Source organism: Chlorocebus sabaeus, chromosome X (assembly GCF_047675955.1).
Source record: "Chlorocebus sabaeus isolate Y175 chromosome X, mChlSab1.0.hap1, whole genome shotgun sequence".
In the NCBI taxonomy this organism is placed as follows: Eukaryota; Metazoa; Chordata; class Mammalia; order Primates; family Cercopithecidae; genus Chlorocebus; species Chlorocebus sabaeus.
Genome location: NC_132933.1, coordinates 81829605 through 81852159, shown reverse-complemented (window position 1 = coordinate 81852159; position 22555 = coordinate 81829605). Strand labels below are relative to the sequence as shown.

The 22555-nt window shown below is 42.8% G+C and overlaps 1 protein-coding gene across 5 annotated transcripts in view; it reads right to left on the bottom strand.

Moving 5' to 3' along the window:
• The window catches only part of SNX12 (sorting nexin 12), a 54283-nt gene extending 41092 nt beyond the window's left edge, over positions 1 to 13191 (bottom strand). For all 5 annotated transcript variants that reach the window (XR_012091953.1, XM_073013590.1, XM_073013591.1 and 2 more), the window contains exons 1-4: positions 12891 to 13191; positions 7073 to 7168; positions 6026 to 6150; positions 5213 to 5303 (exon numbers count right to left, since the gene is read on the bottom strand). Coding sequence is in view for 4 of the 5 variants with exons in the window: in XM_073013590.1 (XP_072869691.1) it covers positions 5213 to 5303; positions 6026 to 6150; positions 7073 to 7168; positions 12891 to 13055 (477 nt within the window). In the remaining variant the exon portion in view is untranslated. The remainder of the gene's footprint in view (positions 1 to 5212; positions 5304 to 6025; positions 6151 to 7072; positions 7169 to 12890) is intronic.
• Positions 13192 to 22555: the final 9364 nt, after the last annotated feature.

Below are 22555 nucleotides of genomic sequence, written 5' to 3'. Positions count from 1 at the left end.
GTCCTACAGCTAGCTATATAGCCAATTTTAGAAGTCAGGTTTCTATTTCAGGCCTGGTACTCTTTCTGTTTCTTTTCAGATCTTCCTGAGTCTTCAGTATGATGAAAGTATGAAGTATTTTTAAATTTTATGATTAGACATCCCTATATTTAAATGTTACAACCAAAATGCATAACAAAATTAAAATGTATATACCTCCATTAGTACAGATGATGAAAAGTTCACTGTATCTAGACAAAAAATATTATTGGTATAACATTCTCTTGAAAAGTAATACATAAATCAGGCCAGGTGCAGTGGCTTACGCCTGTAATCCCAACACTTTGGGAGGTCGAGATGGGCAGATCACTTGAACTCAGGAGTTTGAAACCAGCCTGGTCAACGTGGTGAAACCCCGTCTCTAACAAAAATACAAAAATTAGCCGGGTATGATGGCGCCACGCCTGTAGTCCCAGCTACTCGGGAAGCTAAGGCAGGAGGATCGCTTGAACCTGAACCTGGGAGGCAGAGATTGCAGTGAGCTGAGATCACGCCACTGCACTCCAGCCCGGGCAACAGTGTGAGACTCCACCTCAAAAAAAAAAAAAAAAAAAAAAAAAAACTAACTGTATTTTACTGTTTACCTAAGAACTACTGTTTTATCCTAATTTCTAACTGTTCTTCAACTGGCACTGCCTCTTAACCCTTTATCTTCAGTTTCTTTATAAAGTAGTTGATGACCTATATAAAAACACTTAAAACCACCATAGGAAACACCTATTTAAAGGAAGCCTGCAGTGATTTGAAGAATTCTTTTTTGATGTTGACAATTATCCCTGGTTTATCTGTTTTATAAGGAACGAGTTCTCTGTTTTTAAATGCATAGACAGAGAGACAGGGTATGGAGAGAAGAAATAAAATAGGCAACAACTGGTTTTTGTACAAACAAGGTAAAAAAAGAAGATAAGAATGAGGGGTGGTGGGTGGTCAGGAAGGGAGTGGCAGAGAACCACATGCTAAATTAGTCACCAAGACTCTATATTTCAAAAGTAAACTCAAATACTAAGATATATAAATGGAATAACAACTACCTAACCTTCAGGCTGTAATTAAAGTGTTGTCCAATTTAAGACTCTACAACCTGAGGACATGTGAGGGCCTTGGAGAGATTTCAGAATAAAAAAAAGATAAAAGAGTTAAAAATGAGCCAAGTAAGGAAAAATTAGAACTTATTATATCTAAGAAGAGAATACTAAGGGTGACTCAACAGTTTTCAAGGATATGAAGAAATATCCATTTCAGTGAGCAGCTGTTCTACATTTCCACAGAAGAAAGTAATTTTACTTAAATTATTACAGCATATATTTCAACATACAAGTAGGAATATCTTCAACATAAAAGTATCTCATGTAGGATAACTATCAAACAACTCCAGAGAAGCCTGAATGTTATCCACCTCTCCCACCTTTACTGGCTTAATTCCTTGTCTCAAAGAATGGGTCAAAGGGTAGATAAGGCATCTTTGGAATGTGAAGATTTAGACTTCTTTTGGGTCTAGCTATGTTCAAAATTTTTTGTTAGCCTCTGTCCCCCAGGTTCCAGCATAAGGTTAAGCCCTTTCTGCACTATAGATAAAGGGGATTAATTAGCAGTAAACATGCAAATACCTGTGTAAATTAGAATTCCTTATCAAAGAAAAGTATGCTTCTCCTCAGTGTTAATGGGTAACAGGGTTTGGATTTAGGGTTCTTGCCCGGCCCAGTTCATGTGCCAAAATGGCCAATTTGACATCCAAGAGAGATTTACCTGGCCTGATATTTTTAAAAAAGAAACAGACTGGACAACTAACCAGATGTCCCTGAATCTCTTACTTTGTCTCTAGCATTTTCCTGTCTTGTATAGACCTCTCTTCATTTTGTTTTGAGGCTGGAGTGCAGTGGTACAATCATGGCTCACTCCTCAACCTCCTGGGCTCAAGCAATCCTCCGGCTTCAGCTTCCCAAGTAGCTGGGACTATAGGCATGTGCCACCATACCTGGCCAGATTTTTAATTTTTTTTTTTTTTTTTGTAGAGATGAGATCTCACTCAGTTGCCCAGGCTCGTCTCCAACTCCTGGACTCAAGCAATCCTCCCAAAGTGCTGGTATTACAGGCATAGGCCACCACACCCAGCTGAACATCTCTTCAACTGAACTCTTAAGGTCTACGAAAAAAGAGAATGTAATATCATATTTTACTTGTACCACAACCACTCCACCCTATCCCCAGCCCTGCTGTTAGCATAGGACCAGACACAGAAGACTATTAGCACTTGTTAAATGAGTTGTCATCTGTCCAAATTTTTGTTAACACTTTATTTTATAGCTGCTTTTCTATTTATTCTGCAGTTCATTCTCAATACTGCTGCCTACGAAGGTTGCATCTCTCTTTACCCTTACTTTCCTTTATTTCACAGAAATACCCATTCTTCCCTATCCCCTCAGATATTTTCAGTCATCTCATTCATGAACTACCAGAAACCTCAACTTCCTCACAGCCCCCACTCTTCTGCTTAGAACCAAATACTGCTAAGTAATGTTAATTTCCTTTTTTTTTTTTTCTTTTGAAATTTTTTGTAGAGACAGTGTTTCACTCTGTTGCCCAGGCTGGTTTCAAGCTCCTGGGCTCAAGCAATCCTCCTGCCTCAGCCTCCCAAAATGCTGGGATTACAGGCATGCATAAGCCAACTACATTCAGCCTTAATTTGCTAATGTTTTAAACACATCACTTTCTATACCTTCTTTCCATGTTGAACTACATTAGAACTAGCTTTGATTTTCTAAATGACAAGACTGCTACCTCCCCTTATTCCAACCCTTGCCAAAACCCCCTCTGTGTAGGGAAACCATTTCAGAGCTCAATGGTCAGATGAATATCCACCCGCCAAAAGTTCTGAGAGTTCACCCACCTTTCTGCCTGTGTCAAACTTATTTGGGGAAAAAAAAAAAAAAAAACAGTGTCAATTGAGGTAAAAAGCCTACAGAAGAAATGTTTGTTGGTGTTGTGTGGGTGTGTCAGAGGATGAACACATTCATGTGTTTATGTACATGTATTACATATGCAGACACACACACACACACATATATAAATATATATAATAAATATATTCTGCCCAAATTAGCACAAACCCACAAGCTTAAAAACCAAATCTGCTAAATGTGACTCAAACCACAGGTACTGAGCCTACAGCTACTTCCTGCAAGCAGATGCATTACCTCTGTGACAAAGTCAGTCGTGAGTTGCAAAAAGGATAGGTAAATATCATTAAGATAAGTTAAGATTCTGCTTTTTAAAAAAATTTAAATGCAAAACATTACCTCAGGACACTGGCCACATTGTATGATTTCTGCATAATACCCAGCATATCCTAGACACTAAAAAATACTAAATTTACAACTTAAGCAGGAAAACAGAGGCTTGCTTCACAGTGGTTTAATATGAACAGAGTTGAATATGACATTGTCTGACAGAAGAATGAACAGTTTGCTGAATAAAAGCCCCGAGTCAGGATATATATACACAGCAGAAATGGGGCCTCAGACTCTCAGCACTTGTGCACAATGAAAGAAGAAATCGTTTTTAAAAAATGTCTATAACAGAGGATACAAATCAAAAAGGCAGCAACAACATTGGCGAGGTGGGAAAGGGAGCAGAGCCTCTCATTTGGGGCTGCTTAGCCCCTGGCACAGGCTCAGCAGCTGGAGAGCTGTCTCAAGGAACTTCAACATTTAGATGGGCTCCAAATCCTATGTCAAAATACAATCCTAATCTCTCTGATCAGGGTCAGTCAGAATCAGCAATCCTTTTCCCCAACGCCCTGCATAGAAAACTCCAATCTTTCCATGATAAGGAGTCTAAGCAAAGAGCCCCCACCTCTCACCTGGCACAAAGTTAACTTGCTCTCACCCCACCACTTGGGACAGACATTGGGCCCCAGCAAACAAACCACCCCCTCCCAGACAGAAACCAGGATAATTGCCAGCCTCAAGAAGCTGCTTCAGATGTTAAGATTTAGGAAATCCATACCAAGCTGCTATCCATAGTTCAACTTCTGGAGAAAATGCTGGAGTTGCATGAGAAACAAGTGCAGGCAGTTCAATAACCCTGTGACCACGCTGGGGAGGGCAGCAAAAATTCTTGCCCCTGAGCCCCATTCAACAGCTCAAAGTGCTTAGGAGAAGTCAGAGACTGTGTGGTTGGTTTGTGTGCTTCTGCCCTGTGGCAGCACTAAATGGGATGGGGGAAAGGAAAATGGAAGGAAGACAGTGTTGATGCCCTTCCCTACCGCCGGGAAGAGCCTAGAAGATAATCCACTCCCACCCTTCAGGGAGTTACCTGGCAGTGGTGAGTTGCCCCCACCCCTCAAGCCACCAAACCTGCAAAGCTAACCCATAAAGTAGCAAGGGCTTAGGGAGGGAGAACTGCTGGCCCATACTGACTCACCAGCTGATGAGCAAAAATAGGCAGCTAGAGTGGGAGCCACAAAGGGAGAAGGGCTAGGCAATAGGAGCTCCCCTATTGCCCTATGGCTTTCTTCTGTCTCTGCAGCAGCCATAATGATGGGCCCAGAAAACCCACACACCCTGCTCCATACAACAGACTGCTTGGACTCTAGGAGGATTACTGCCATGGAAAGCAACAAAGGAGAGAGAAAGCAACAAAAGAAACTGTTAAGAAAACTGGGAGCAGGCCTAGAGAAAACAAGGAAAGCTTCTGAGTCTCTACCACCTTTCCAAAAAGGAAAAAATACATGCAGTTAGGAAAGGCAGGGTTTTTCCCTGCTCAGTGTTCTTGGTTAAACCTAAGAGTAAGAAAAATCCCCTGGACTTGCAGCATCAGTATGTATCCAAGTGCCTCACCAGCACAAGCGCCCCCCTCCCCCCAGGTTAGCCTTCTGGCATGGGTAAATGCCCAAGAAATTGCCTTCCAGTCTAATCCCCCCACCCACCCACCCCAACCCCAAGCAAAGGGCATCTGCCTGTGGGTTCCCACCTCTCCTCAGAGAAGAGGATCCTAGCAGAGTGCCCACATGGTGTAGTCAGGTACCAGGGAGCACAATGCCAGACAGTCTATCAGGCCAGGAGATGGGCAGCCAACTTCAGATCAAAGACAGAGAGAGGCTTAGTGTAAAAACCAATGTCATTTCAGCAGGAAAGTAGAGGGCAGGTGGTGAGAGGGGCTCCTACTGGCGCACCTTCCCCGGGACGTAGTTCCTGTCAATTGCCTCCTCCTGCAGGAACATGTGTAGGCAGCGTTCATTCTGAGCCAGTGGGTGCCCAGCAATTCTATAAAGAAACCAGGATGGTTATCAGTAGTATTCAGAATCAGAGAGAATTAGCAGAGGGATGGGGATGTGGACAGGGGAAGAAGGGCAAGGTCAGCCTTAAGGTTCAAGCCAGTAGAGGACAGCAGTAGGGTACCACCTCAACCCTAATATTGTAGAGGGGACGGGGAATAGAGGGGCAAGACAGGGAAATCCCTAGATACAACCAACATACTGTGCTTTCTCAGGCTCTGACATACAGGATCAGAATTCTACTCAAAGGAATGGAGTTTTACTGTCCAGTCAGCCCACCACATAATTGGCATCACATCATAGTACCCATTATAAAAGGTGAGCTGGGTGCGGTGGCTCATGGCTGTAATCCCAACACTTTGGGAGGCCAAGGTGGGTGGATCACTTAAAGTCAGGAGTTCGAGACCAGTCTGGCCAATATGGTGAAACCCCATCCCTACTAAAAATATGAAAATTAGTAGGGCATGGTGGCTGGTGCTTGTAATCCCTGCTACTCAGAGGCTGAGGCAAAAGAATCGCTTGAACCCAGGAGGCAGAGGTTGCAGTGAGCCAGGATCGCACCACTGCACTCCAGCCTAGGTGACAGAGTGAGACTCTGTCTCAAATAAATAAATAAGTAAATAAATAAAAATAAAAGGTGAGGTAAACAAAACATAAAGAAAGACTACGATGGCAAAAGTAGCAAGTGGAGCCCCCAGGAACTTGGCTTACTTGTTAATAAACTGCTCGAGGCCCTGCCTCCTTTCTTCGATGAAAGACTCTTCAAAGATCCCTTCATCTCCTCGGAAAGGGAGCTGCCGCTTCAAGGCTTTCCCAGGCAGTGGTGGTACTACAATCTGCAGGCACACACAAAATTCCAGCCACATGGGAGAGAGACAGAGTGGGAATGAGATGGTAAAGCACTGTGTACCTCATTTCTTATTAGGCATAGGGTCTATCCTGTCCCACAGCCAGCAACTTGCAAGAACTAATACCATAAGAACAGTCAGGATGGCTCAGGTCAAAAATTAATCCGTTTCTGTGGGAGGACAGGTTTACCACCTCAAAAGAAGGAAATAAACTCCAAATAATCCTCACTTTCCTTAACAAGCCACTACCATTCAAGAATTTAGCTAGGATTTCCCTGACACTAGACTTTCCATTTTTAGCACCTACAGGAATTAAGTTGTACAACTTTACTACCGACTAAGTGAAGTAATAACTTTAAAAAAAACAAACAAACAAACAAAAAAAACTTGTCCTGAACTTACCACTTTCTTTCTTTTTCTTTTTTTTTTTTTTTTTTTTTTTTTTTGAGACAGAGTCTTGCTCTGTCACCCAGGCTGGAGTGCAAGGGCACGATCTCGGCTCACTGCAACCTCTGACTCCCAGGTTCAAGCAATTCCCATGCCTTAGCTTCCCAAGTAGCTGGGATTATAGGCATCCACTACCACGCCCGGCTAATTTTTTGTATTTTCTGTAGAGACGGGGTTTCACCATGTTGGCCAGGCTGGTCTTGAACTCCTGACCTCAGGTGATCCGCCCGCCTCTGCCTCCCAAAGTGTTGGGATTACAGGCGTGAGCCACAGCGCCCAGCCAGAACTTACCACTTTCAAGTTTCAAAAGGTTATCCCCCCATCTAAAATACTGAGATTTGATGGATAAGAATGTGTTCACCCTCTTCATTCCCTTCAAGACTTTATAGACTGTGGTTGTATGCCCCCTCAGCCTATGTAGATCTCCTCCTCCAAAGATGCCACACAGAGAACAAGGCCATACCTTGCTATCTCGCTCCAGCTCATTTTTCAGCCACTCAAAGTCACTGTAGCGCCGCCGTACGCAGGACTCCTTCAGCTTGAAGATAGGTAGGTTTGTCTACATAGAAGGAAAAATGAAAGAAGAAAGATGGAAAGTAATGTTCAGCCTGTGGTAGCCACCTGTCTGAGTAACTTGGACAGGTCCCAATGAAGAAATAGCTTCTATGGATCATGCTCCTATAACCTTTCAAATCACCACCAGGTAAAGACCAACCCTTACCACATCCAACCTTGTCACAGCTGATGATCAGAAGTCCCTTGCTGCTTAGAATTTATCCTACACGTAGACTTGCAGTAGTATGTAAATATGTACGTATAAGAGTTTTGACTGGGCTTGGTGGCTCATGCCTATAATCCCAGCACTTTCAGAGGTCCAGGTGGGCAGATCACTTGAGGTCAAGAGTTCAAGACCAGCCTGGCCAACATGTTGAAACCCCGTCTCTACTAAAAACACAAAAATTAGCCAGGCATGGTGGCACACACTTGTAATCTCAGCAACTTGTGAGGCTGAGGCAGAAGGATCACTTGAACCCGGGAGGCAGAGGTTGTAGTGAGCCGAGATCACACCACTGTACTCCAGCCTGGGAGGCAGAGTGAGATTCTGTCTCAAAAAAAAAAAAAAAAAAAAAAGAGTTTCATTGCATTTTATTATTTATAATAATAATAAATGTCTACGAATAGACAATAGGTTACAATGAATTATGGTATACCTGTATAGTAGAATATTAAATAACTATGAAAAGAATGTGAAAGCCAGGTGCAGTAGCTCACACCTATAATCCCAGCACTTCGGGAGGCCGAGGCAGGAGGATCACCTGAGCCCAGAAGTTTTGAGACTAGCCTGGGAAACCATAGCAAGATTCCATCTCTACAAAAAGTAAAAAAGCCAGGTGTAGTGGCAGTGCTTGCCTGTGGTCCCAGCTACTCAGGGGGATCACCTGAGCCCAGGAGGTCAAGGCTATGGTGAACTGTGATCATGCTACTGTAATCTGGCACAGAGACTCTGTCTCTCGAAATAAAAATGAAAGATCTCTATGTGCCAGTATGGAAAGATATTAAGTAGTAAAATAAAGATATAGAATAGTGTGTGTGTGTGTGTGTGCGCGCGCGCGCGCGCGTGTGTGTGTGTATATATATATAGCTTGCCTCTATTTGTGTTTTAAAAAAGGATATGTATGTATATATTTACACTGATGAATAAAGTATTTATGAAAAGATACTGGTAATGGTGATTGACTTTCGAGAGTAAGAGAAGACAACTGGAATGGGTGGAATAGTCACGTTTTTCATTGTAAAATCTGAATTTATCATGTGTACATACTACATTTTCCTTTAAAAAGTGAATTTAAATTCCCTGTAAAGAGAAAAACACATCCAAGGTATGCCTACCTCTGCTCTTCCTGTCCAAATCCTCTCCATTCTACCACTGCTTACTCAACTCTCACTTCATACAAAAAAATTTCCTGACAACACCAACTGGATTTATTGGTTTTCCTCCTCTCTGAACTCTTCTGACATTCATACTTTAGCATTGCCTGATATACTGTTGTTTTATGCATCATGTTTGCCTTGTCTAACTAACTAATCTCATTAAGATTAGAAACTATGACTACTTCTGCATCTTCTAAAATGCAGAATATGCAAGTTACTCAATAAATGCTCAATCAATTAATAGAGACTCTATGTGTCTGTTTATCCTCTCCTCACCTAGAAAATGCAGAAGAAATCGCCATTACAAAAGTTGGCTTACCAAAGCTTGCTCCCTGATATAAATCAGCTCATTCCTACATTTTAAACACTGAGATTCCCAAGGCTCTAGTGGCAACACGAATCCCCTGACAGACAGAAAGCCCTGATCTTCATTCCTGCCTACAAGTTCTAAATAGAAATGGCCAACCACATGTATTAATACTGACCATATTTACTGCCAGTCAATTCAGGTGAGAGGATGAATAAAATAAACTAGTTATCTCCTTTCTCCACAACTGCCTCTTGGCAGGAAAAGAACATCTCAAAACTCTATTAGAGCTTCACACAGACCCCACACTACATCATGCTTTGTACTCCTTGACACTGGAAATTGTTTTTTCAGGATCCAGTTCTTAAATAGGCCATCAAAAGCCAAATAACTGGCCAACTTACATTAGTTAAACTCCATCCAGGATCGTCAAGGTTCAAGGAATGTCAATAGGTTGAAATGGAGTGAGATTCATATAAAGTAATATTACTAAACCATTATTTATTTAAAAGAATAAATAAGCGCTGGATGTGATGGCTCACATCTGTAATCCCAGCACTTTGGGAGGCTGAGCGGGCGGATCACTTGAGGTCAGTTCAAGACCACCCTGGCCAACATGGTGAAATCCTGTCTCTACTAAAAATACAAAAATTAGCCAGGTGCTTGTAATCCCAACTACTCAGGAAGGTGAGGCAGGAGAATCGCTTGAACCTGGGAGGTGGAGGCTGCAGTGAGCCAAGATCATACCACTGCCCTCCAGCCTGGGTGACAGAGCAAGACTCTGTCTTAAAAAAAAAAAAAAAATGAATAAACAAGGCGAAGCACGGTGGCTCACGCCTGTAATCCCAGCACTTTGGGAGGCTGAGGCAGGCGGATCACCTGAGGCCAGGAGTTCGAGACCAGTCTGGCTAACATGGTGAAACCTTGTCTCTACTAAAAATATAAAAATTAGCCAGGCATGATGGTGTGCACCTATAATCCCAGCTACTGGGGAGACTGAGGCAGAATTACTTGAACCTAGGAGGCAGAGGTTGCAGTGAGCTGAGATCGTGCCACTGAACTCCAGCCTGAGTGACAGAGTGAGACTCCATCTCAAAAAATAAAAATAAATAAGTGGCCAGGCATGGTGGCTCATGCCTGTAATACCAGCACTTTAGGAGGTCAAGGCAGGAGGATCACTTGAGACCAGCCTGGACAACACAGGCTGTCTCTATAAAACCTTATCTCTACAAAAAAAATTTTTTTAATAAATCCAGGTGTGATGGGATATGCCTTTAGTCCCAGCTACTCAGGAGGCTAAGGTGGGAGGATCACTTGAGCCCAGAAGGTCAAGGCTGCAGTGAGCCATTATTGTGCCATTGTACTCCAGCCTGGGGAATACAGCAAGACCTAGTCTCAAAGAATTAATTAACAAGCTGGGCACGGTGGCTCACACCTGTAATCCCAGCACTTTGGGAGGCTGAGGCGGATGGATCACTTGAGGTCAGGAGTTCGAGACCAGCCTGGCCAACATGGCGAAACCCTGTCTCTACTAAAAATACAAAAATTAGCCAGCCGTGGTGGTGCATGCCTGTAATCCCAGCTACTTGGGAGGCTGAGGCAGGAGAATCACTTGAACCCAGGAGGCAGAGGTTGCAGTGAGCCGAGATCACGCCACTGCACTATAGCCTGGGCTACAAGAGCGAAACTCTATCTCAAAAAAATATATATATATTAGCCAGGTGTGGTGGCACCACGCCTGTATGCCTGTAGTCCCAGCTACTCTGGAGGCTGAGGCAGGAGAATCGCTTGAACCTGGGAGGTATAGGTTGCAGTGAGCTGAGATCATGCCACTGCACTCCAGCCTGGGTGAGAGAGCGAGACTCCATCTCGAAAAAAAAAAAAAAAAAAAAATTGTGGAAGGGACCAATTAAAAGTTTAGTGAGTAGAAAAATTTTACATGCTAAAGTTTTGCTACTAAGTGTTGTCAAGGAGACTGAAGTGTAGTAGAAAGAATATGGAGTCAGACATATTTGTGTTAAAATCCCAGCCCTGTCAGTTATAGTTATGTGTACTTGGGCAAGTTACTTAAACGGCATTCCTCCTCAGTTTCCCACGTGTAAAACGAAGTTTTGTAAGGATTAAGACAAATTAAAACCTAGTTCAGCGCCTAGCACACAGCAGGCACTAGATGAACAGTCCCTGTTGTTACTAGAATACCTGGAGTAGGGCCAGGCGTGGTGGCTCATGCCTGTAATCCCAGCCCTTTGGGAGGCTGAAGCAGGAGGATCACTTGAGGTCAGGAATTCAAGACCAGCCTGGCCAACATGGCAAAACCCCATCTCTACTAAAAATACAAAAATTAGCCGGGCATGGTGCATGTGCCTGTAATACCAGCTATTCGGGAGGCTGAGGCAGAATTGCTTGAACCCAGGAGGTGGAGGTTGCAGTGAGCCGAGATCGCACCACTGCACTGCAGCCTGGGCAACAGAACGAGACTCCATCTCTAAAAAAACAAAAGAATACCTGGAGTAAAGAGCGACTTCATTCAGAATCCCTAAGACTCTTGGCTAATGCATCGAATGTCTCCAAAACCCCACAGCAGACAGCCCTTATGCTGTACTAGTTATGCCCAAGCTCCCTCAGGTAACTAAGTTCTCCAGCACTGACAATTTCCCGCTTTTATCATATTCTAAAGGACCTAAATTCCATTCTCCCCCAAAGACATGATTTCAAATAGTTCTTATATAGACACGTGTTTCTCATGTTTTGCTATTCACTTTTCTTTCCTTAGGTTGGACTTTGCCAAGCTTGGAATCTGGAAATCATCATTTCTCAGTAAGATTTCAAAGCCCGAGTAGGAAACCACAATTTCTCATTCAATTCACTCCTTCAACAATGAAAGCACATACACTCTTCTAGTTCTTCAATGCTGTTTGAGCAGGATGCTGTCCACAGAGAATATTCTGGCCTTTTAGTCTGAGAAGAAAACATATGGAAAACTGGAAAATGATTCTCAACCTGTTTTGCCTATAACCACTTCAAGTGGGCAAAAGATCCTGTAAACCAAATACTCTATCTGGACATTCCATCCTTGCATTATGGGCTAAGCACTAGAGTAAAGTCCTCTGTCATGCAAGCTGGAAGAAGCCACTCCTGGGCGGTTCTGAAATGTCATGTATTAAAGTAACTACAGACCAGGGTCAGAATCCAGAAGGGTAATCTAGGACAGAAAGGGCAAAAAGCCATTCATATAATGGCTTTTTGAGAGTCAATAAATACTGAAAGAGAGTCAATAAATACTGAAATAAACATTCTGGATACTTCAAATCTAAAGGATCAGCATAGAATGAAAGCAGTGACTGACAAGGCACCAATCCCAGGGCAAGGCCAGGTTTCAAGGCGAGACAGAATGTAGTACCTGCGAAAACTTAAGCATAAAACATTTATCTCCTTCAAATGCTGATCCCACACAAGTCAGGAAAGCGCTCGGTCTCAAGGAGACTCCCTTTCTTATTTCTGCTCTCACAAGCCTGCTGTCTGCCTTTTCTGGAATCTACCTTCCCTTTAATTCAAGGCTTTGCTTAACTCCATTATCCCAGGAAGACCTCATTAGAAAGCAGCCGTCCTTCCTGCCCTCCCTCTTCAGACTTCCCGCAACCTAGTTTAGTTATGGAGCTCAGCGATATATCGCCTTGGCTTTCCATCCCCCAGCCCTCTTCCATCCTCCCTCCCTTCCTTCTGTCGCTACAGCCGTGATTCCTATCTCCTTGAATTCCTCACTCGAATCTTTTTCCATCCACCCCACCCTATCCAGCCATGCTTCACTTCCTCATGGGTAGTTTTCCTGCATCCCCGTCCGATGTCTCCCTCAGGAGTTTTCTGCATCCTCCGGTCACAACTGAATCAGCAGACCTCTCTCCAAGCCTATTATGCCCCTAACCCCCAAATGACCCCTAAGGCGTCTTCCCCGCCGTTAGTTGTCCCCGCGGTAGCCTCCCTCCCCCCTCCCGCCCGCGCCGCCCGGTCCTCCCTCAGCTGTCTCCCTCACCCCGTGACTCACCCGCATGCGAACCTCATAGGTGGTGAAGCGCGCGCGTCCCACGCCCACCGTCTGAGGATTAAAGATGTCGATCTCCAGGAAGTTACTTGGCGGCCCGTAAGCGTCGGTCAGGTCCTGCGGCTTCGAGTTAAGGCGCCGGGTGTCAGCTACTGCCGTGTCCGACATCTTTCCGAAGGAGAGCCTGGGACCGGGGAAGGGGGGTGGGGGATAGAGGCCTGAGGCAGGAGCGCGCACGGCCCCTCCCGCTTGCAAAATAACCAGCCAACCCACAGGCGGCGGCGGCGCGCACGCGCGCCCACGCACGCGCGCACGCGCACGCCGCTCGGGCCCGGGCCCTGCGCCCTGAATAGCGGCCGTGCTGCATGCTGCGCGCCCTGTAGAGTGGAGGCCATATTCAGACTTCCGGGTGATGTTTGTGGCCACCCGGGAACCTGCATCCCCGATACACAGTACCCAATACCCTGCTTAGCACCACTGGCTGGCTCCGCCAATCGCGGCTCCTCAACCCAAGAAATTGTCTCATACCGTGTATCAATCAACAGTGGGTACTGCCCCGCGAGCCAGGCTCCTACAGTGATAGGTCGAAGCCCTGTGACCTGAATAAGTCCTGGTTTTCCGCGAAAATAGAAGGGTGGTCTATGGAGGGTGGGGTTCCAATAATAGTACTGAGAACCTATAACGTAGCCGTCCCACCTGTGCCACTGATGCTTTCAGTTCATGCCACACACAATGGCGCACTCAGCACTACGTATGGTGCCAAGAAAGCAGCAAGCAACTAGAATGGGGTAAAGAAAGACATTTCTCTCTCACTTTTCAGGAAAATTGGGCATATCTTACTCCTTGTTGCCACACTCCAGGTGTACTCAATCTTATATTTCTCAGCAAATTGAGGGTACTTACTTCATACCTTCTATTTCTACTCCGCAGAACTCCATACTTGGCACTGCTCTGAGGTTGCCTGCAACCCATAACGGAGATAGAATAAATGTTTACATGAGAATATCTATAGAAATACTAATATTTATATGACTAATTTACATATGCTCTACATTAAAGGGTAGACAGGGTGATGATTTCAGGTCATCCTTTCTCCACCTTTCCCTTGCCCTCCTCTGCTCAAAAAATATTTCCCGTATCACTGATGCCAGAAATTCTTTCAACAGAGTATGAGGCCCTACAATTTCACAATTGCTATTTAATTCAATTTAACCAATATCCACTAAGCAACTACTTACGTGCCAAGCACCATGCTAAACACTAAAGTCCTGGAGTTAAATAAGAGAGTCCCTGCCCTCAAGGAGTTAACATTCTAGCAAGGGAGACAAGTAAACAAAACTAATATAATGTGACAAATACAAAATAAGTAAATGTTCAAAGCAGCACATAGGAAATGTATAATTGGAAAAATTAGGGGAGGCTCCCCTGGAGGAGGAAACATATGAGTTTAACAGACATGAAAAGACATAAAGGACAAATAGGAGTGGAAATAGGGAAAGGTAATTTCTGGAATAAGAAACAGCATATGCAGGCCGGGCGTGGTGGCTCACACCTGTAATCCCAGCACTTTGGGAGGCCGAGGCAGGCAGATCACTTGAGGTCAAGAGTTCGAGACCAGCCTGGCCAACATAGTGAAACTCCGTCTCTACTAAAAATACAAAAATTAGCTGGGCGGGGTGGCACACGCCTGTAATCCCAGCTACTCGGGAGGCTGAGGCAGGAGAATCGCTTGAACCTCGCTTGAATCGCAGAGATTGCAGTGAGCTGAGATCATGCCACTGCACTCCATCCTGGACAACAGAGCAAGACTCCATCAAAGAAAGAAAAGGAAAAAAAAAAAGAGAGAGAGAACTATGCAAAGTCCTTGCGATAAGAAACAGTAGGGCATTTTTAGGCATTTATTGCCAATTCAGACTGTGTGATGGAAGTGTTTAGAAAGGTAGACTGGCTAAGGATGGGCAGACAAAGGATGATCTGCTTATATTAAGCAAAGGATCTCTGACTTTATGATAGGTGATACAACGCTTTATGGTAGGTGATAGGGAGTCCCTGAAGGATCCTAAGCAGGAAAAATACATGATCAGATGTATGTGTTAGAAGAATTGTTTTGTAGACAACATGGAAGATGTATTTAAGTTGAATTGTGAAGGTATTGACAATAAGACTCAGAATCAAGTGGTGATGGTGAGAATGGAGAAGAGATAGGACAGAGATTGAAGAAATAAAATAGGACTTGTATGTGATTAGATATGGTGGTAGTATAGTGTAGGGCTTAAATGTGTGACCCATGGACTTAGGCTGCCTGGGTTTAAATCCTTGCTTTCTAGCTGTATAACCATGAGCAAATTATACAAACAGTTTTCCTCATCTGTAAAAAATGAGTTCAGTTTAGATAAATATGGGGTGTCTGTAGAACATCCAGGTGGAGATGTCCAGCGAGTAGCTGGAAATACTGGCCTGGAGCTCGAGGGCGAGGTCAGGGTTAGAGAGATAGAGAGATGAGAGTCATCAGCATACCATGTAGAAAGAAAAACATGAAGAGGCAAGGACAGAAGATTTAAAAGTTGGTGAGGGCATGCAGTTTTGGTAGGAATGTGAATCGGTACAATCTTTCTGGGAAATAGATTGGCAGTATGTGTTTTTCTTAAAAACTTTGACTTGAAGAAACTTGTAATACTGGTTGTCTCTGGAGAGCAGAACTGGAGAAAAGGAGGCACAGATGGCAGGGAGGGTTGTTTTTCATTAACTATGTTTAAGTATAGTGCCTTTGTATTTTTTTTATTTTAAATGTTATTTACCAAAATCTTTGACTCAAAAGTTTTACTTCCAATAATTTATCCTCAGAAAATAATCAGATAATCACATAAAGATACCAGTGTAAGGATCCTGTTTTTAAGAGCAAATAATTGTGCATTTTCTGCAATATTTTTGTAGTCTTTTTTTTCTAATTTGTGAATTTGCTTATATAACAAATCTTATAAAGGGGTAGTAGATTTTATATTTTACAAGGCTTTTTATCTTAGTCACTTCCATCATAAATTTCACTATCTTGTGCAAATGGCCTAATTTACAGTTCCCCTATCTATCCATTTAAAATAATGTCCTATGCTTGTTGATACAGAATGATGTCCATAAAAAAGTGAAAAAAGCTGGTAAAAAATATTGTAGTATGATATCATTTGTATTAATGTATATTTTATATATAATTAATATAAATAGTTATAATTATAAATAATATATAATATAATATAAATAATTATATATAAATATTTATATATAAATAACTATATAATTTTTAAAGTCTGGAAAGACATACAGCAAAATGTTAGCAGTGGTTACCTCTGTGTGGTGGGGTTTCAGTTGGATTTTATATTTTTATAATTTTCTAAAGGATCTGATTTTTTAACAATAAACTTACATTTCTTTTTTAACCAGAAAAAGTAAAACTATTTCCATTTGGGAAAAACATTAAAGGGCAGGCACAGAAAAGAACAGCTTGTGGGCCAGGCACGGTGGCTGGCGCCTGTAATCCCAGTACTTTGGGAGGCAGAGGCGGGCAGATTGCCTGAGTGCAGGAGTTCGCGACCAGCCTGGGCAACACGGTGAAAACTGGTCTCTACTAAAATACAAAAAAGTAGATGGGCGTGGAGGCGTGCACCTGTAGTCCCAGCTACTCGGGAGGCTGAGGCAGGAGAATTGTTTAAACCTGGGAGGCGGAGGTTGCAGTTAGCTGAGATCGAGCCACTGCCCTCCAGCCTGGGCAACAGAGCAAGACTCCATCTTGGAAAGAAAAAAAAAAAAAAAAAAAAAAGCCTGTAAAGGATATCAGGAAGGAGTGGTCAGAGAGGTAGGAAGAGAGCCAGAAGACAATAATGATCTGAAGGCAATGAATGAAAATGTTTCTAAAAGGAGCAAATAGGTGGTTAATAGTGTTTAATACAGTAGAAAGGTCAAATAAGATAAGCCCTGATAAATGTCCACTAGATTTAATAATTACTTAAATGAGAACAGTTTCAGTAGAGTCCTGGGAGTAGAATCCAGATCATAGTGAATTGAGAATTGAATCGGAGGTGAAGAAGTGGAAACATTTAATAGAGAATCTTTTGAGAAACTTGCCTAAGAAAGAAATGTAGCCAGAGAGCAATGCATAGTCAAAGAAGGATTTGTTTTTTAGGATAGGAGAGATTTAAATGTGTTTAGTGCTAGAGGGACCAATTCCATAAAAAGTGAAAAGTTAAATATATAGATGAGTGACGAGATAAGGCCCTAGGAGAATTGTGCGAGTTAAATTCACAATGAGGTGTAAATAAACGATAAATGATCTTTGAGAGAAAATTTTGATAGGGTGAAAAGAAGAGGAGAGTAGAGGGTACTGGGCTAATTAAGTCCTTTGCATTAATAAGGCAGTAACAGCTAGCTGGCTCCCATACACACACACACACACACACACACACACACACACACACAGAGCACCCTTTTTATTTTTCATGGCAGGCACAGAAGTTCAGAGCTACTAAGTGATGTTGGGTGAAGCACAGTTATCTTCTGTACCTCAGCGCGCGCGCGCGCGCGCGCGCGCACACACACACACACACACACACAGAGTGGCTGAGTCAAATCTCTTGACAAACAGGTGACATCAGAACTTGATGTGCACTTTCCTCTCTACTGCGTTTCCTTGACCACAGTGATTCTTGGCCAAAAGGAGTCAAGAATAGGGGCGGTGAGAAATGAAGATTTAGGACCTTTAAATTGTATGGAATCCCATTAGTTCATCATCCTGCCCACAGGCAGTACTGTACCTTAATCAAACAGACACCTATTCATCTTCCTGCCCGTACATTTTTCTCAAAGGACATTTCACAATCTCCGACTCAGTGTGTTATGCAACCATCCTGACAAGAACTTCTTTCGATTCTCCCTTCAGGCTGTCCCAAGGAAATGGCAAATCAAAAGACCCTGTAATTTGGGGTGTTTGTGTTCCTGAAAGCAGGAGGCTGGAACTGCAGGGAGGGAGTACGAGGGGAGGGTCTGGTTGTAAAAACAGGTAGTAGAGTGGTGAAAACAAAAGAGTAGAGCTCATATCCATACAATCTGTATTCCAGGGGATCTGGATTTAGAGCTTAACTGCCTTTCTATGGAGCACCCTACTCCTTTCCACACACACCCATCCAGCTGCCTATTACCATTAGTGACTTGTTCCCTTCTTGACGTTCATTTCACCTGAGGCCTCCCTGGGGATAGTCTACTTTAAACTAAATCCCTTCTGAAAGTTGTCAGTTGTCTCCCTATGTTGATGAAGTGCCCTTTAAATACTCAACTTGCCTACTTAAGTTGGTGATTGTATTTATTTCACAAAAGTATCTCTAAGTCGCCTAGGGGTGAGGGCAATCTGGGAAAAAGTGGCGGCAGCCTAAGTGGGCTGTTATGCATGTTAATGGGGTTGCTAAAGACCTAACCCATCAGCTGACAAGAGTCTGACCTCCAGCTTCCATAGAGGTGTTCGTTAGTTATATACTTAGTTATCTAGAAACAATAAGACCTGGAAAGACAATAATGTTGAATTAGCCAGCCTTCTTCCCTTAATAAAAGCTAACATTTATTGAACACTTACTATCTGCCAGGCACAATTTTAAGTGCTTTATATATTTCAACTCAGTTAATCCTCAAAACAATCCTATGACATAGGTGCTATTTTTACATCTGTAGTGTAATGATGAGGAATAGACGGATTAAGCAACTTGCCCCAAATCACACAGCTAATAGTGATAAAATCAGGATTTGAACCCGGTCTGGTTTTTGAGCTCAGGCTTTTAACATGCCTCTCAGAGGAGAATATTTTAGCCCTGTATGTCACCATAAAGAGAAGGGGGGGGGGGAAATATTTTAAAAAGGAAAAAGGAAGAAAAAGAACAAAAAATGTGATTATGGTGGGAGGAAAATAGAATGACTCTAACAAATGCTGATATAAGCTGCAAATTCCTGCCTAGATGTTGTTCTTCATCTGTTTAGTCTTTAGTCTAATGCTTCATGGGTTGAATTGTATCTTAACTATGACAACTTGAAGCCTATTTAATTTCTGCCCATCCTTCAAAGCCCAGTGCAGGTCCCACCTCCTCCATAAAGCCTCCATATCCACCCAGTCTACAGTAACCTGTACTTTAAAAATTGTGTTTACACTTATTGTCTATAGCGTTCATTTGGCTCTGGCTCACATTCTTAGTTGGCCTCCTGTGCATATATGTCTCATCTTACCAACCACATTGTAAACTCCCTAAGGGAGGGTCTAAGACATATTTTTCTTGCATCTTGCATCCCTATAATTTCTAGCATTGTGTTTTGTAAATAATAGGCACTCAGTAAATATTCATTGGTTGACTGGTTAAAAAAAGAGACTGCATCTTGGTTAACATCTACATCATTTAGTGAAGAACTGTGCACTCAATGTGTACTCAATAAACATTAATAATATTACAAACTCATTCAAAAAGCCTTTATGGAGTTTCTACAGTGTGCAGAGAATGGTGCTGTGGGACTATGAATGAAATAAAAGACACAGCTTCTACCTTTGAAGAGATTGGCTTGGTTCTCTTCTTCATAAAATCTTCTCTTACTACTTCAGTGCACGTTATCTCCTTTCTCTGAATTTCTGCTGCATTCGAAGTCAAGACCAGTTATCACTCAATTGGTTTGTCTCCCTCGGTTCAATTGCAAGCCCCTTGAAGGAAATGGACAGCTCTGTCCTGGGAACATAATAGAATCACAGAATTGGAAGGGACTTCACAGCTTTCCCTATCATCAAACTTCCTACCCAATGCAAGAATCCCTTTTGCAACACCCCTAATGTAGCTCTTATTTAACTCTATGCTTCCAGTATCAGGAATTAGCTGAAATAGGAAACACAGCAGGAAGAGCGGGTTCAGAGGCAAGATAATGAGTTGGATTTTGACTACTTGCAATTTAATGTGATTGTTAGACAATCAGGCAGAGACAAACAGCTGAAATTCAAGTCTCAACCTCAGGAGAGAGGTCAAGGCTGAAGAGAGAGATTTGAGAGTCTTGGGCACGGAAGTGGTAGTTGAAGCTTTAAGATCAAGTAAGACTGCCAAGGACAAGAGAAGAAAAGAGCCAAGGACAAAGTCTCTGAGAATTCCCCTACTTGGAAAGTGACAGGAAAAATCAACAAGGTGGGAGAAGACCTGGAAGGCAAAGGAAAAATTTTAAGGAGAGGCTGGTCACCAGAGTTAATGGAGGATGATGCAATGAAGTTAGAGAGGATGAGACTGAGAAAAAGTTATTTTATCTGGTGATTAAGAAGCCAGACTTGCCAGGCGCGGTGGCTCACGCCTGTAATCCCAGCACTTCGGGAGGCCAAGGCGGGCTGTTCACCTGAGGTCAGGAGTTCAAGACCAGCCTGGCCAACATGGAGAAACCCTGTTTCTGCTAAAAATTTAAAAAAAAAAAAAAAAAAAAAAAAAAAAAAAAAAAGCCAGTTGTGGTGGTGGGCGCCTATAATCCCAGCTACTCGGGCAGCTGAGGCAGGAGAATCGCTTGAATCCAGGGGGTGGAGGTTGCAGTGAGTTGAGATCACACCACTTCACTCCAGCCTGGGCAAAAGAGTGAAACTCCGTCTCAAAAAAAGAAAAAAAAAAAGAAAGAAAAGAAAAAGAAAAGAAAAGAAACCAGACTTTTGACAACCTATGACCTAGAAGAGAGCCATTTCAGTGAAATGGGGTCTATTTTTGCTTGCTCTTGTTACCCCTAACACCTAGCAGAGCGCCTGGCTTGATACATACTTGTTGAGTAAATGAATGGATTGGTGAAGTGTAGATCCTGCCACAAATATGAGGTGGTGGAAAAAGGGGAAAAAGTGGACAAATCGGCCTTTTTCTCTGAAGCAAGAGGAGAATATGGGTGATGATATACAGAAATATTAAGGTGAAAAAGAAAGAAGTTGAGGTCTATGATTTTACCCCTAAAATATGAAGTAAGCTCATCTGAGAATCTCTTACAATTTCCATTCTCAGTATGATGGAGTAAATTCTCAATAGATAACATTTGTAAACTCTGGACAAGATACACACACACGCACAGACAGATACACACACGCACGTGTGTGTGTGCACAAACACACACACACACACGCACGCACAACTTGAGGGCTCCAGAGAGTGAACAAAAGCAGGCAGATTTCAGAGGGCAATTGGAGCTTGGAATAAGAGGTCAGCATGGGGTGAGTTTCTCATTTTTGTGGCCTCAGCCTGAGGTCAGGCTGCAATCACTGGCCACATCACTGAAAGTCCATTAGGAAATCCTTATCTTTCTAGCCTGAAGAACCAAAGGACAGAGCCTGGGACAACCACAGCCTCTGGAAAGTGAGGAGATGGCTAAGAAAGGAGAGATTCTGAGAAAAGGAACCCTAAATTATCTGTATAAATTCTTCCCCAAGGCATATTCTGAACTATGCATGCATAGGGCAGTTTCCATCTAAAACTGAAAGAATGGAACTAAGATTTGAGCTGCCACTAACCACAGGCAAGGCAAAGTACAGTTTGAATCTAAACAAGTTAATTACCTGCTAAAAGAAACACATCTACCCTCTCAGAGAATATAACAGAATCCAGAATCTCCACAACATAACATACACAATGTCCAGGAGCCCCTCTAAAAGTAATACAGTTATCCATATCCATGAGTTCTGCATCTGTGGATTCAACCAACTGCAGATCAAAAATGTTCAAAAAACAAGCCAGGCGCAGGGGCTCACGCCTGTAACCCCAGCACTCTGGGAGGCCAAGGTGGGCAGATCACTTGAGGCCAGGAGTTTGAGATCAGCCTGGGAAATATGAAGAAACCCCGTCTCCACCAAAAAATACAAAAAATTAGCCAGGCAGGTGGCACGTGCCTGTAGTCCCCAGCTACTTGGAAGGCTGAGGCAGGAGAATTGCTTGAACCTGGGAGGCGGAGGTTGCAGTGAGCTGAGATCGTGCCACTGCACTCCAGCCTGGGCGATAGAGTGAGACTCCATCTCTCTCAATCAATCAATCAATCAATAAAATAAAATATATGAGAGAATATGTGTAGATTATATGCAAAAATTACACCATTTTATAAAATGGACTTGAGCATCCTCAGATTTTGGTATCCATAAGAGGGTTCCTGGAATCAATTCCCCATGGATACCAAGGGACGACTGTATGTGAAGAATTAGGAAAATGTAACCCACACTAAAGGAAAAAGACAATTAATGGAGGCTAACTCAAAGATGATATTGCTTAACGAGGAGAGAAAAATACCCTGGTAACAAATGAAAAAATTGAAAACCTCAGCAGAGAAAAACAAAATATAGAAAATAACTAAATGAGAATTCCAGAACTAAAAAATACAGTATCTGAAATGAAAATTTAAGTGTGTGGAATTAATAGCAGAATGAAATATAACAGAGGAGTCAGTGAACTTGAAGATATCATAATCAAAAGTATTCAATCTCAAGAAGAGAGAGAGTGGATTTTTAAAAAATGAACAGAGTCTCAGACAATATCAGAGGTCTAAAATATGTGTGAAGGAGGCTGGCCGTGGTGGCTCATGCCTGTAATCCCAGCACTTTGGGAGGCCAAAGCAGGCAGATCACTTGAGGCCAGGAGTTCAAGACCAGCCTGGCCAACATG